General features: G+C 39.9%; 1 protein-coding gene across 2 annotated transcripts in view; it reads left to right on the top strand.

The window, feature by feature from the left end:
- Positions 1-14,156, top strand: part of LOC125041748 (nonsense-mediated mRNA decay factor SMG5-like) — a 16,983-nt gene extending 2,827 nt beyond the window's left edge. The window contains exons 3-18 of one of the 2 annotated variants that reach the window (XM_047636999.1): positions 1,746-1,893; positions 2,697-2,845; positions 3,470-3,573; positions 3,782-3,980; positions 4,211-4,457; positions 5,060-5,202; positions 5,368-5,551; positions 5,945-6,099; positions 9,744-9,969; positions 10,108-10,298; positions 10,543-10,695; positions 10,823-11,096; positions 11,635-11,806; positions 12,435-12,589; positions 12,724-12,814; positions 12,921-14,156. In XM_047636999.1, coding sequence (XP_047492955.1) covers positions 1,746-1,893; positions 2,697-2,845; positions 3,470-3,573; positions 3,782-3,980; positions 4,211-4,457; positions 5,060-5,202; positions 5,368-5,551; positions 5,945-6,099; positions 9,744-9,969; positions 10,108-10,298; positions 10,543-10,695; positions 10,823-11,096; positions 11,635-11,806; positions 12,435-12,589; positions 12,724-12,791 — 2,568 coding nt within the window. In that variant the 3' untranslated portion in view covers positions 12,792-12,814; positions 12,921-14,156. Of the gene's footprint in view, positions 1-1,745; positions 1,894-2,696; positions 2,846-3,469; positions 3,574-3,781; positions 3,981-4,210; positions 4,458-5,059; positions 5,203-5,364; positions 5,552-5,944; positions 6,100-9,743; positions 9,970-10,107; positions 10,299-10,542; positions 10,696-10,822; positions 11,097-11,634; positions 11,807-12,434; positions 12,590-12,723; positions 12,815-12,920 lie in introns of both variants that reach the window. The other variant, XM_047636998.1, reaches the window with a different exon arrangement.
- Positions 14,157-15,000: the final 844 nt, after the last annotated feature.

Genomic DNA, 15,000 nt, shown 5'->3' with positions numbered 1-15,000 from the left:
ATGCTGTAGAGCCATAGAAATTGATATTTTTTTACTTTTCATAGGTCTTTTTTATTAACACTTCAGGCAAACCTGGGTAATATTCATCAATTTTTTTTTGTACATTACTACTAGTATTACTACTACTACTGAGGTGTTGCCACTTAGGGAGTTAGTTTGCCAGAGGAGGTACAGAAACTCGTTTCTGCAACTGTACCACTATCATTTAACCCATTGACGCTGGGGAAAATGAATAAAAAATGGGGGAAATGCTGTGTTCATTTTTTATATTTTTGTGAAATGTCTCTGCACATAGATGGCTCTGCTAGTGCTTAGCTACAAAGGTGTCAATTAGTAGGTCTTGTGACCTTACCTGATTTCGCCTTTCCTTGAATTGGCGAAAAAAATGTATTATTTTACTAGTGCTATGAATATCGATGGTGTTATTTTTATTATAAACATTATAATTACTATAATGTTATCAACATTAGTAACAGCAAAATAAGATAACGTAAAATATTTTCGTAAATCAATTGAAAGGGTGAACTGGCAAGACAGGCTGATAACTGGCTCACTGGTGACTTAGTACAAGTGTAACCATCTATGTGTAAAAACAATTAAACAAGTAAACTCACAGTGGGTATGGCATGGACGTACGTGCCTTGCCCATCGGCAATGGATTAAAATGGAGTTAAAAAGAGAGAGTAAGCATAATCCATTTTTCTATATGGAAGAATAGTAAAAAGGAAAAAGTTTATAAGATCCTATTTATGTCTGCTGAGATCTGAAATTGGAAAAAAAAAAAAAATCCCTTGATTATTTCTTTCAAAATTTAGGCATTAAGTCAACTTCATTCCTTTAATTCAGAGCCTTTCCAAAATAGGATTATATATATATACATATATATATATATATATATGTATATATGTATATACTTTTAGGTTGAGGTAAAGGGTAAAATTCAAGTCAGGTTATTTTTCTAATAGTAAGAAGTATTGAAAACTCAACCATTCAATTTGGAAATATCAGATCTTTTTATACAAAAATATATTCTTGCAAGAAATGGTATTAATCATTTACTTTGGATGTAAGTAACAGTACTGTAATAGACACTTGATACTTGAAAATGTGTTAAACCCTATGTATCCAGTTCAAGTAGTAATTACCATAGTTATGTTTTTCAATCAAATAAAGTTGGGATGATATAGTAAGCAATGGCATTTAGAAGGTGAGACAAGAGTTCAATATGCATGCATATGTCCTATTGCATAGAGGTTGTTCATGTTTAATGTGCAGCATTGTCTTTTTTTTTATTTTTTTTTTATGAAAGGAAATTTCATAGGAAATTCATTCGCAAAGATTGAAGGACCCCTTACATTTTATCTACTAGCACTACATTGATGTCAATTAAAGCAGCCTTAGCACATTGGTGACAGTGCATTCCCACGCCAGGATGTATGCCCATTAGCCATTGAAGCAAAAAATAAAAAGCATCAAAACATATATTTACCCTCTTTGGCTGTATTATATGTGTATTTCGAGTAATTGAGGCTAAGACAAGTTTAACCCCACTTTTTAGGGGCTGTAGCTCCAGAATAGTCAACCAAAGCCAAGCTAGCAAACAAGTGTTAAGGGCGCAAAATTTGAAGTAGGCTGATCTCGCATGGCACATTTCCTTGTTAACTGGCATTTTGGTTCATCTTCTTATAGCAAAAATGGATGCACACAGTCACTGTGGGATTGATTAATTAACTAATGTGTTGCAGGGCACAGCATGGTCAAGCACAGAAGCATGCTGGGTTTATGGCCATCTGTGGGCTGGTCTGGCATACTACCATCAGCTGCTGCATACATTAGCTCAGGCCCACCACCTAGATCGAGGCTTGGCTGATCTTCTTCCATATCCGGGCCAGGGTGAGTGATCATGAGTATGTACAAAATATATATTCATATCTTTCATGTGTTTTCCTTTAGGCCCCTCTCCAGTATTCTCTTCTCTCTTGTGTCCTTTTTTCTCTTATCATCTCTTTTTTCCATCCCCTTTTTCTTTTTTCTTCTATCTCTTCTCTATCCCTCCCCACCCCCCTCCCACACAGACACAGTCTTTCACTTCCTTGTTTTTAGACTTAAAAGGCATATTATCAAGGGCTATCACACCCTTTAAATAATTATAAACTGAGGCATATCTGGTAAAAATGTGTGTGTATAACTAATCTGAAAATTGAGAGTAAAGAAATTTGATGCCAATATAAGTGTAGTATGAAAAATTGGTAACATAGAAATGAAAGTAGATTTTTTATTACTAATGCTAAGAGCCATTTCCAATCTCAAGCATTGGTGTGTTTAATGTTAGTCTTTTGTTATGATATAAGGAAGTGAAAGAGGCAGTGCAGTCTTTGATCGATTCACATTGGGTAAAGTTTTGCAAAGCCCATGTGCTTTAGCATGCCAACACCATGTGTAGGAAATGTCAGGCTCCTGAGGCATCATCCCATCTGCCAGGAAATGGGCTGGTGATGTTTGAAGATCATTCCTGTATACTAAAGATGCAGATAGTATTGGTAATGGTAAGGCCAGTACAGCCATCTTTATGATTATCAGTATCAAAATGGTAAAAATATGGCCAATAATCCTAAACTTTTATGTTTTATTCATTATGGTGCTCAATTGGTGCAGTTTTCTTCACTTTTTTTAACTGCATTTTCTTCTGGTTGCAGATGATGATGAAAACATTGCAGCTTCCCCTGGAGAAAACAGCATTGACTCAGTTCATCGCTGCCTCACTTGCTTGGGGGATCTGACTCGTTACATGCTAGACCTCCCATCACCACCACCTTACCATCTACCAGTTCGCTACTATCTGCAGGTGAGTGATGAATACATTGAAGAATAGACACTTTGATATCTATGAGTGCAAATAAAGATTATTGGATCTGCAACCATTGCTTCCAAGGAACATGTGCATGAGAGTGCCCTTTAAGTGTCAGAAGAAGGGAACAGTTCCCCATCTAGATGTACCTGTAGATTCCTTATCAGGGATTCTCTCTCTCTCTCTCTCTCTCTCTCTCTCTCTCTCTCTCTCTCTCTCTCTCTCTCTCTCTCTCTCTCTCTCTCTCTCTCTCTCTCTCTATGATAAATGTGTTTATAGGCCACACACCCTCCAAGAGCTTTTTGCACATGTGCACATTCCCATCACTCCAGCCTTCAGCCAAAATTCTCATAATGGCAACTTTGCACTGCCCAGGCCCTTGCCAAATTGTTTCAATTTAAGTCTACAAGGATGGATGTAGCCAATAGTGAAATTTTCAGGAGCCAGAGCTATGAATGGCAAAGTTGACACAGTAAAGTTGCAGCTTTAGAATACTGGTTTGTACTATGCCTTGGTAAGATCCCCATCAATGATGATGGGATAGCACTCATTTTCTATCATTAATGGGTCAAGAGTGGTCACAATCTGGTACAGCCTGGTACAGCTTTTATACCTTTACAGGCCCTCCATTACCACCGGGAAGGAGGTCTTACACACAGTAACTTAGCAACAGTGTACACCAACAGTGATCAGCCTCTGCTTGCTGCAGCACACTATCTAAGAGCGTAAGTTTAATGATTGATCTTTTGGAAAACAATTACAAGATTAATTCATTTCCTTGCTTTTCTTAGTGTTAGGTACAATTTCTATTTTTATTTTCACTTAAAGGCAGAATGTGTTGTTTCAATCAGTAATGAATTAGTTTTGTTTTCCACTACATAAAGGTTCTTTCCATGGAAATAAATTATAATTGCATATTTGTATTTTTTGCAGATTAACATGTGAAAAAGCTTTTGAGGCAGCTGAAGGAAATCTAAAACGGTTGTTAGACAAAAGCCGTGCATTTTATGAAACAGGAATTGACAATGGAATTAATAAAACAGCTGCAGACCACCAGAAGATGTTCTTACATACTGTTCTCACACTTGTCTCATTCCTTATTAACAACAGAGCTACTGAAGAAGTTGCCAGGGTAAGTGTTTGAGGTCTTGTCAATGGACTTTAAACAATGGTCATCCTTCTTATTTTCTGACAAGGGAAACCATGCCTTTTTCAAGTGTTAAAGAAAGCTGTTTTCCAGGTATTTCATTCCTGAATTCACCAAAGTTATCATAGTTCTGTATTAACCAGTGAGAAACAGATTTTTTACTTCCTCATCTTCAGTTAATAAAGATCTCGTCTTTTTCCTCATTCTCTTACCAGCTTTGTCAGGATGTTCTTGTTCAGCTTGGGAAAGTCTTAGAGACCTATGATGATGGGGACAATGATGTCTCTGAGAGGTCACCTTCTCCATCAGCAACACCAAATGGTCACACTCCAACAGTCCAAAATGGTTGCGACTCTCCAGTGGAACCAGCCAAGAAGACTCCTCTCTTCAGTCTGACACCTGAATCAGTGGTGGCCTTCTGTGCAGTACTAGTTTTATGTACTCAGAGGCTGAAGAAGCAAGGTGAGGATTTTTTATTATATTATTACATTAAGTCATTATCTGAATACTTGATATTAAAAATTAATGTTGTTTTAATTCAATTACATTGGGATACACACACTATGCATGCATGACCCCCCCCCCACACACACACACACACACTGTACATACACATACACACGCACGTACACACACCATACCATACACATACACACACACACACACACACACACACACACACACACACACACACACACACACACACACACACACACACACACACACACACACACACACACACACACACGCACACACACCATACCATACACACACGCACACACACCATACCATACACACACACACACACACACACACACACACACACACACACACACACACACACACACACACACACACACACACACACACACCATACCATACACACACGCACACCATACATACACTCACCCACACCATACATACACACACGCCATACAAACACACTCATGCAGTACACACACGCACATGCTGCACACACCCACACATATGATTTGGTAGATTGCTTTAAAAAATAAAGTTATAATCACATGTATATTTATTATAATATAAAATTTTACGATCAGGGTTGTCTCACACAAGCATGGCTCAAGCTCTCCTGGTATCTGTTTTGCTGACCCTCATCTCCCATGTCACAAGCCGTATAGAGCAGCGCATTTCGCTTGTGGATCCGTCTTTCCTGTTGACACTCCTTCCAGACTCAGAAAAGGTGAGGAGGTTAATCTTATTGGAGACCCTCGTACATATCAATACAGTTAAGGCCTTGTTTCATTTTCTTAAGACCTAAAAAATAACTATTCTTTGACTTTACAATAGTATTGATATTTGTCAATATTTGAGCGATTGAGCACTTAATTTATCACTTTTCCAGAAGACAGAGACAGATATTAAGGAAAACGAAACTGACGGACAGAAGGGAAATAAAGAAAATATTGAAAGCACCGACAAAGTTGAAGGAGAAGTTACCAAGAAGAAAAAGAAAAAGGGACGAAATAATAGGCTGAGAAATTTGAGGAGGAGAAGGAAGGTGAACGATGACAGTCCCGTTCTCAGTGATGGTGAGTTACAAGATGGCTCCTCCATTATTCACTGTCTTTGGTAAATATTTCAGATTACATGGAATAGATTGAGCAGTCAGCATTATCCGTTTTCTTTGTCTAGTTCTTTTTGCATCACAAACCTTAACAGTTCCTGCATATGGATATAGTGTCCTTCTAACAAAAAGAAATTTAGTCCAAACCAATGTGACAAAGGTAACATAGATACCTCAAGCAAGCAAATTAAAGCAATCTAATCGAATCTAGATATATTTCAACAGTTTGTGTGTTGAAGGTAATATGCCATTGCAGTTGCTAGGTTGCAGTCACTTGATAGTATGCTTAAGTCATTGGGACGTCAAGCAGAATTGACTATATATTCTGGATGTCATATGAATTAATTTTATTTTGCAGAGGATACTGGTTCAGATGATTCTGCAAGTGATGCTGAAGATAATGATAGAGAAGCAGAGGATGATGAAATGTCAAGTGAGGAAGAGGAGGAGGAAGAAGAAGAAGAACTTGATCTCTCTCAGCTGTGCTCATCAGAAGATGACGATTCAGATGAAGTAAGAATAGTAATTATGTAGCTAATGATATTTCCTCTGAAATATTCAGCATACTGATGCCGATAGATTTTTTTAAATGAATTACAGCTTTTTCATCAAATACCAGAATAACTATTAGAAACAGTAATAGTATATGCTAGGAGAGGCAAATAATCAAGGCAGTTGATAGACAACAGTTTCATCATTAGCCAGAGCTTAACCCCTTGATGACGGGTGAAGAAAATATTTTAAAAACTCTACACTCTGGAGATCAATGGCAACACACCAACTTTGAGCGTGGGAGTTCAGTACAGCAAGCTTTGGCACACTGCCACCACATACAGCCGCACACCACAGATCAAGTGGTTTGTTATGGCACCTCAGGGTTTGACCCGTTGGGAAGGGGTTAACCCAAATCCTCCGGGTCGGCGATCCCTGGCTCTACGGGCATTTCCGGGAGGCTACCGCGTAGGCCTAAACTCATATTCCGGGGATTTATCCCGCGGGGTGGGGTACGCGCTACGCACACATAGCGCGGGATTACTCCAATGCTACTTGGTTTTACTAAGATTGATGAAAAGTGTATGTGTAAAATCGAGAATAAATCGCTTTTTGCGACCTTATATTGGAAAATGTATTGAATTTCTCATCTTTTTTACTCTTTTATTATATTATCCTTTCTCCATACTGTCCATATCAGATATTATAGGGGCACAGCTTTTGTATTATGGTTTTATATCATGTTCATTGATGAGGATGCGAGGTTTGGTTGACATAAACAAATTTTTACATCAGATTTTTATTTTTCATTTCAATTTGCATGGTAAGGGGTAAAACAAGGGGGACATAATGCGACATCGCATAGCCGACAGACGAAGCGAGACATGGTCCTTTTTCCTTTCGTCTGTCGGCAGTATTTGCAGCGGCGATACTTCCCACCATCATTTTCTTCGATAGTGTGGGTCATATTGTTGGAGCGGGGCTGGGAAGGTGACCGGGGAGATCGCGATGGTGTTGCCGCTCGCTGAGGTGTCACGCTCCTTGTCCTCCTCACCTTCAACCCCGTCGGCCGCTGCAGCAACTCAGCTATAAGCTGGACGCGGAATTCCAGTTGTGTCATTTTTCCGCCCAACCACTTATGCACTGCATGCGCATTTATTATAGCCATATCCAGCAGGTTGTAAAACAATTTCACATATCACTTATTCGTTTTTCTAGCTGCTGGATATGACTGAGCTAGCTGGTCGCTTATGTCCACTCCTTTCATCCCTTTGTTGTAGTCGACAATACTCAGAGGTTTTCTTCGGACCTCCCCTCTTCTATTGGGTGGGAGGTCGACCATCTCATCTCCCCTGTGGATGGTCGACAGGATGTTGACTTGTTTCTTGTCGAACCATGACATCGCCAACATCCCTGCCCTCGAGGTCCTGATGTCGACTTCGCCCTTCTTCTTCACAGATAAATCCTTTGGCATGAACTTCCTATTTAGTCTTACCGTGCCGACGGTCTCTGTCTTCCGGGACTGTAGGTAGTGGAAGAGAGTGGGCGAGGAGTACCAGTTGTCAAGGTACAACTGGTACCCCTTTTCGAAGAGACCTGCTTCATGCATGAGGTCTACGACTGCCTTCATGCTTGCGGGGACGTCACTTCTGTCTTGCCCCATGTAAACTCGGAAAGCCGAAGTATATCCTGCTGCCTTACCGTCACTGGAACATAATTTGTAGACTTTCATGCCAAACCTTGCTCTCTTGGACGGGTTGTACTGGACAGCATGATGACGTCCCCTGTAAGCCCACAGTGACTCGTCGACAGCTATCTTCTCCGGAGTGAAGACTTCCTTGAAGGTCCTTTGCAGCGTGTCCATTACAGGCCTCAGTTTCCACAACCTGTCGTCTGCTGCTGCTGGATCTTCGTTGTCACTGAAGTGGAGGTTCGCTGTCAACAGGTCATACCGATCCCTCGTCATAGTCTGACGGAAAACAGAGCTGTTCAAAAGAGGATTATCACACCAATAATGCCTGTAAGAAGGTCGGGGCTGTACACCCATTAGAAGACGAAGACCTATGTACTTCTGCAGCTCCTCTGCAGTGCTATCTTCCCAGGCCTTCATATGCGACGATTGGTGTTGCGGGTGCTGCTCAGCGTACAAGTTCGTCTGGGTCTCCAATGTCTGCCAAAGGTCAGGGGGGAAGAAACAGTCCAGGATCTCCCTGGGCGTTGAGTCCTCCTCAAGTCCCAGTTCCTCCTTCAGGCCTGGAGTGCCGCAAAAGCCGTGGCGACGCGGCACGTTCTCCTCCTTGAACCAACCTTTCCAACCCTTGGACCCAGGGGCGTTGCGGGCGGCATGGCGGCGGGCGTACTCCGACAAGGGCTCATCGGAGTCGATGGAGGTGTCGTGGGCAGAGACGTAGTCAAGAGTGACTTCGTCCCGGTCCAACTCATCATAGGTGCAGTCACTATCTGCATCGTCCCCGTCGTCGAAGTAGTCGGGATCGTCTACCTGATCCTCGTCCACTTCTTCCTCGTCCTCCCAGTCGGAGTCTCCGAGCAGGGGAACGGCAGGCACTGGAGCGACGACGGGTTCGCGGGATGTCGATGGCTGAGGCTCACCCACGTCCGTGAAAGACATGAAGCCTTCACGGGCGTGTGCTCCCCTCGTGGCAGTGGGCGCTAGTAAATCGCTTCTGCGGCCAGATGGTCGGCCGGCAGAAAAGCGAGAAGCACGAGCGCGAGAAACTGTGATAATACGAGGCATGTTCAAGGAACAGAGGTCTGGCTAACAGTGATCTTAGTCAAAAGGTAAGGTCATAGGAAACCTCGTCACCGTCAGATTTTTAGCCGGCCTCGTTTGTATAATTGCATACGACCTCGTTTCCAGAAGAATGCTTGTTATGGGGTAATGGGGGAGGAGGAATGAGGGATCTCCTCAAGAACGAATCTCCGTCACCTCCGTAGCTGACTTCGTTTGTGAAGATAGGAAAAATGACTTAGTAACATTGTTCATGTATTTGTCTTACATAATAGTCTTTATACATTTATATGATTATGATTATGTAACAATATAGAGCCTCATTAGCATGTATTCTCCAAAAATGAATAGAGATGTAAAACGTTATTGAAAGGTGAGTAGGGAAGTCCGTAGATTCGATGTTTTCTTTTATAAAAATTCGCGAACAAATGTAAAACGCGAAATAATCAATTTTGGTGTGGCTGAGAATGATTTGCGTCATCAGATAAGTTTGTATATATCACCTCGTCACCATCACCTTTTTAGCGTACCTCATTTGTATTATTTCCAGCACAAGATGGGGGGAAGAGGGGGGGGGGGGCGAAATGTGGGGATGGGGGGGACTGGGGGGAACAGGGAGGGAGGATGGGGGCATGGGGGGAAAGGGAACTTAAGAACAATCTCCATCAGTTTTGTGGGAATGGAGTGTCCAGAAAAAATAAAAACGTGAAATTGAGACCGTCATCACTCATGACGCCCGGCAGCAAGGGTGCCGGAACATTGGCCAGTAAGGTGCCGTCATCTCTTCATGCCACCCGGAGGATTTGGGTTAAGAACACGGTTATGAATAACTTTTCTTTTTCTTTTTTTCTCTTTTTTTCATTGCTTCCCACCATACATTGTATCTCATTTAAATTAATTGTGGCTAAAATTTCAGGATGTAAAGATTGAGTCTGACCAAGAGTGGGAAGGCCTTAGTGCAAGTGAGCACTTGGAATTGATTGGTCAGGAAGGCATGTTGTCAGCTGTATATGTGCTTTGTGATTGGCTGAAGAAGGAAGATGAAGTGATACAACTTTGCATTAAGACAGCAGATTCTTTATGGACAGCCATTGCCAAGTTGTTGAATTTGTTGCGGGTTGACTTTGACCAGCTGAAAAGCAGTAAGTGCTATCACTTTATATAATATAATATGTGTTGTCTGTTTTCATAGATATCTGTTATTTTGATGCATGAACAAAGAGATATTTTTGTATAGTTCTATTCAAGCATTTGACATGAAATCCATTTTTCTCAATCAGATTCAAATATTGTGCGGCACGATGTCATTAAGCTTGTGCAAGAATCTGTATCAGGGTCAGCTGATTCCCAAAGCCCTATGTTGGATTCTCTTTCCAAGACACCTTTACCTGAGGACCTAATGCTTCATACACTTATATCATCATATCTATCTACATCACACAAATCACTCAACTTGAAGTCAGCTGAACTTGTAAGTATAACACATTCTTCTTTGTATCATAATCTGAACTACTGATTACTATATTTAGTCTCGGTTCTTTTTTTTTTGTTTTCTACCAGTCATTTTTGTTTTATAAGATAGATTCTCTCTGGCTGCTGTTGGTATTGTATTAAAAAAAGTGTATAGTGCAAAATTAGGGTAAATTGTTACATGTAGATAAATTTCTCTGATATAGTTTTTTGTACGTTTCATCAAATTCTTCTAACTTCTCCAGGTTCTTTTGAGAATTGGTCGCCTTGCTGTCTTTGGGAGGGAGCTGAACAAGAGGCAGGATGCTCCTTTGTGGCACAACACAGACACAGGACTGTACACTTTTTCAATGGAAGGTGTCATTATTGAAGAAAGCAAGAACAAAGAAGTTGGACAGGTGAGTTTTGTGTATTTGTTTTTGGTTGAGTGTCATCTTGCCTCCAAAGCTTATAGAAGTATATTAGCAGTGGGTTGCTCATATTCTTCCGTTTCTTCCACTGACAACTATTTCTCTTATTTTAAAGGAAACAACCAGCAGGGAATCTTCGGCCTCCCCATCAGAGGATGACATGTTATCTGTCCCCCCTGCCAAGAAGGAATCAAAGCGACTAGCTGGAATGCAGAGTCTCACAGCACAGTGGCTACAACATGAAGTACGAAATTTAGAAGAACGCACAGCAAGGCGTGCTACTCTAGGGTTGTACCTTGTTCCAGATGCAAGTGTGCTTATCAACCATCTTCCTGCTATCAAGATGCTACTCTCAAAACCTACCCATATGATCATCATACCTCAAACAGGTACATTGTAATATAATATGATATTATAGAGCATGTGTGTGTGTGTGTGTGTGTGTGTGTGTGTGTGTGTGTGTGTGTGTGTGTGTGTGTGTGTGTGTGTGTGTGTGTGTGTGTGTGTGTGTGTGTGTACACATTTGTGAGCATGTTTACATATGTGTGTGTGTGTGTGTGTGTGTGTGTGTACACATTTGTGAGCTGTGTGTGTGTGTGTGTGTGTGTGTGTGTGTGTGTAGTGTGTGTGTTATGTGTGTGTGTGTGTGTGTGTGTGTGTGTGTGTGTGTTTGTGTATGTGTGTATACATTTATTTATTTATTTATTTAATCTTGTATAGCCATGCACACCTATAGCCATCATGGAAAGCTGTCAAATAGGCTAGAAGTTTGCCAGCAGTCACTGAAATGAGTGAGCTGCACAGAAAATTTTGGCATCATCATTATAGAGGTGTGTTTGTGTGTGTGTGAAGGCTAGTTTATTGATTGTAGAATTTAAAACTCGATAAAGATTCTTCAAAGAGCATTTTTATTTCTTTCCCAAACAGTTATTGATTTACTGGACCAGCAAAAGCGCGACAGCTTGGGCGCTCGAGATGCCATTCGCTGGTTAGAGATCAAGTTCCGCCATGGTTCTCGATTCATCCGCTCACAGAGGCCTCATGAAAGGACTCACCTTCCGCTCATCAAATACCCAAAACGCAAGGACAAAGACGCTTGGTAAGTGACTTTTTTTTTAATTCTCTGTGTTTTTTGAGTTTAGAGATTAAGTAATTTACACCCATTCTGCCAGGAAAATGTAGAGTTCACCATAGTATTCTTTTGTGAAATGTCTCTATATGTAGATGGCTCCACAAGTGATTAGCCACTAAGTAGTCAATTAGTCAACCACATGACCTCACCTGATTTGACATTTCCTTGAGTTTTCAGGAAAGATATATTTTTATTTACTAATGCTATCAGTATCAATGCTGTTATTATTATTGTAGACATTATAAATATTCTAATGTTATTAACATTATGAATGGCAAGATGAGATGAAAGAAATTTTTCTTAAAAATCAAGGATAATGGGGAACAGGTGAAATAGGCAGCACTGGTAATTAGCTCATTGGTGACTAAGAACTTATGGAGCCATCTATAAAATTGCATAAAATATGTTGTCTTTTCAAGCTATGGCTATTTTTTAGAATCAGGCTAAATAACATACATAGTGTATAATAAATACTTTTACCCTTTTATCCATTTTTCTGGTCTCTAACTATTACACTTTTGTAACGAGTACCCCCCCTTTTTTAACGTGGATTTTGTTGACATAGTTCTGAAAATATTCAACCACCTTTTCTCAGGGAATGGTACCAGATTCTGGAATGCTGTCATTACCTGAGTGCTCAAGTCCAGCAGAATTCAGCCAGTGTAAAGGCTGCCACAGTTACGCTCTTGACAGGAGAGCATCAGTTACCCAATTCCTCCTTCTCTCACTCTGGCCTTGCCCATGCTGCTGGTAAGTGGTTGAACAATGTGGTTCTTGTAAACAAAAGTTCATTGGGAAATTAATGTTCAGTTGTTATTCAAATGGAAAACCTACCAGTATTTGGATATTTCTAATAGTACTTTTGTTCTGTTTATACAATTCAGGTGCAGTTTTGGAGCATATAGAGGAGTTTATGCGGAAATGGCAAACATCCACTAAAGGGCATAGCTGATCAAGAACAGATGAATGGAAAAGGTAAGGTTTTAGCCCATGCCCTCTAAACTCCCATTAGATTACTTCTTTTCATGTTTATCATCAAAGGCCAAGGAATGTTTGTTACTAAAATTTGCAATCTTTCCAGGCTAGCTCCCGATTGGTAATGACCCACCATCCTCCCTATCGGTGCGTCAAATAGAACATCCACCATCTGGCCCAGTGCACATATCAGGCCAAGTCCTCAACATTGGCCCTGGGGTCAGTGCATCATGTATGTGCAGATGCACGAAGAAAGTATGCACCAGGGGCCACGGTGAAGTGTGTCAGTCATCCCACAATCCTAACTGCGGGTATATTGGGTTACTCTGATTCCACCAGTTGGCGGAATTCAGGCCTCCATGGTTGGGTATAGGAAATTCTAGTGGATGTTTCCAGAGATGGTGAAAATGTAGGTTGCAACTGGGATTAAATATCCTGTTAACCTTTATTATCCAGTCTTTTATTTAATTTGGAAGAGGTAACACCTTTCAGTCACTTTAAAGAATTGACAGCCTCTAAATGCTGAGATAATAAGGTCAAAGATCATACAGCCACTGCATTTAAACTTTGTGGCAAATACTTGAAAAAGTGCCCAGGCTAAATATATTCATGAACCTGAAGAGTACTAACAGGGGTACATCAAACAATTCATTGAGCAAAGATTGTGTGTAGTAAAGGTTTGCTTTTTCTTTTTTTCCTTTCTGTCATTTTTTATTAATAATTTTATATCTTGGAAATCAATTTTTTTAAAAGATAGATAGTAGTTAATACTATTACACAAAAAAAAAAAAATTCATTTACCGGCAAATGAAGAAATTACTGTCAAAGCACCTCAGTTTTTGAAGACATCGTGTGAGTTTTAACATACATCATTGTACTTGTGGCTTGATGCATAGAAACAGGACATATTGCCTTGGTTTTAGAACATTACTACTGCCTTGCAAGGTAGGATTTATATACTACAGAAAGCTTGTACCCCCACAACTGTCAAGTGTGCCAAAATACAGACTAAAAGTGCAAAATTCTTGAAGTTTTTCAAATGCTTTCAATTTTATATCAGAATGAAACATCCTACTGGCAAGGTTTTCCTGTATATTGTGGGTTGTGATATTTGTTTAATGCATTCTTTCAGTATCTGTCTATGCTTACTCAGTGAAGTCCCTGAGCTGAAACATGGATTTGGACAACAATACAGATTTGGCATGATGTACTACGTCCAAGAGTTACTTATCATTTTTATCTTTGCTGTGACCTGTTTGATTCATTCATTTTATGTTTTTTATTTCCTAATTTGAAATTACATTCATCAATGGTCTTAATAAAAGGAAATATTTGATAGGCACTGCTGTATTTCATTCACCTAGAAGAGTGAGAGAGAGAGAGTGTGTGTGTGTGTGTGTGTGTGTGTGTGTGTGTGTGTGTGTGTGTGTGTGTGTGTGTGTGTGTGTGTTTTGTTTGTGTGTGTTTTGTTTGTGTGTGTTTCGTTTGTGTGTGTTTTGTTTGTGTTGTGTGTGTTTTGTTTGTGTTGTGTGTGTTGTCTGTGTGAGAACACAAACCAAAACACAGTAACGTGTACACAAGGATGAAAAGGAAAACAGCTACAATAGAAATTAAACATTGAACATTCATTTCGGTGAATCAGTCGTTATGATGTTTCATTTCTTATTGTGGATATTTTTATTTTCATATATATATATATATATATTATTATTATTATTATATATATGTATGTGTGTGTATTATATATATATAAATATACATATATTTAGCTACATGGCAAGGAGTAGCATATTGCGTGAAGAATGTAGCCTTTGTTTCCTCAAAGACATCACGTAACAATTCACAAAACTCCAAATAGGAAAGTCTGTTCATCATTTAACTGTTAGACATTATTCTTATCTCCCACACCATGTGAAAAATATTCCCATACCATTTACGAGGAAGGGTAATTAACTGTCTCTATGGTTTACTGTGGGAAGTGCAAATCACTCGGGCTCATGGTACACTTGTACCAGTCACTGTAAAGGGGACTTCAGCAGACTAAAAAGCACCATACCAGACTTCAAGTTTTCGGTCATATATATATATATATATATATATATATATATATATATATACATTTACATATATATTTTTTTTTTTTTTTTTTTTTTTCAAAATGACACTTCTCTGAGGCATTACGTCGC

The sequence above is a fragment of the Penaeus chinensis genome, chromosome 31, assembly GCF_019202785.1.
Source record: "Penaeus chinensis breed Huanghai No. 1 chromosome 31, ASM1920278v2, whole genome shotgun sequence".
NCBI lineage: Eukaryota > Metazoa > Arthropoda > Malacostraca > Decapoda > Penaeidae > Penaeus > Penaeus chinensis.
The sequence above is the reverse complement of the archived record's forward strand: the minus strand, read 5'-3'. Positions and strand labels throughout refer to the sequence as shown.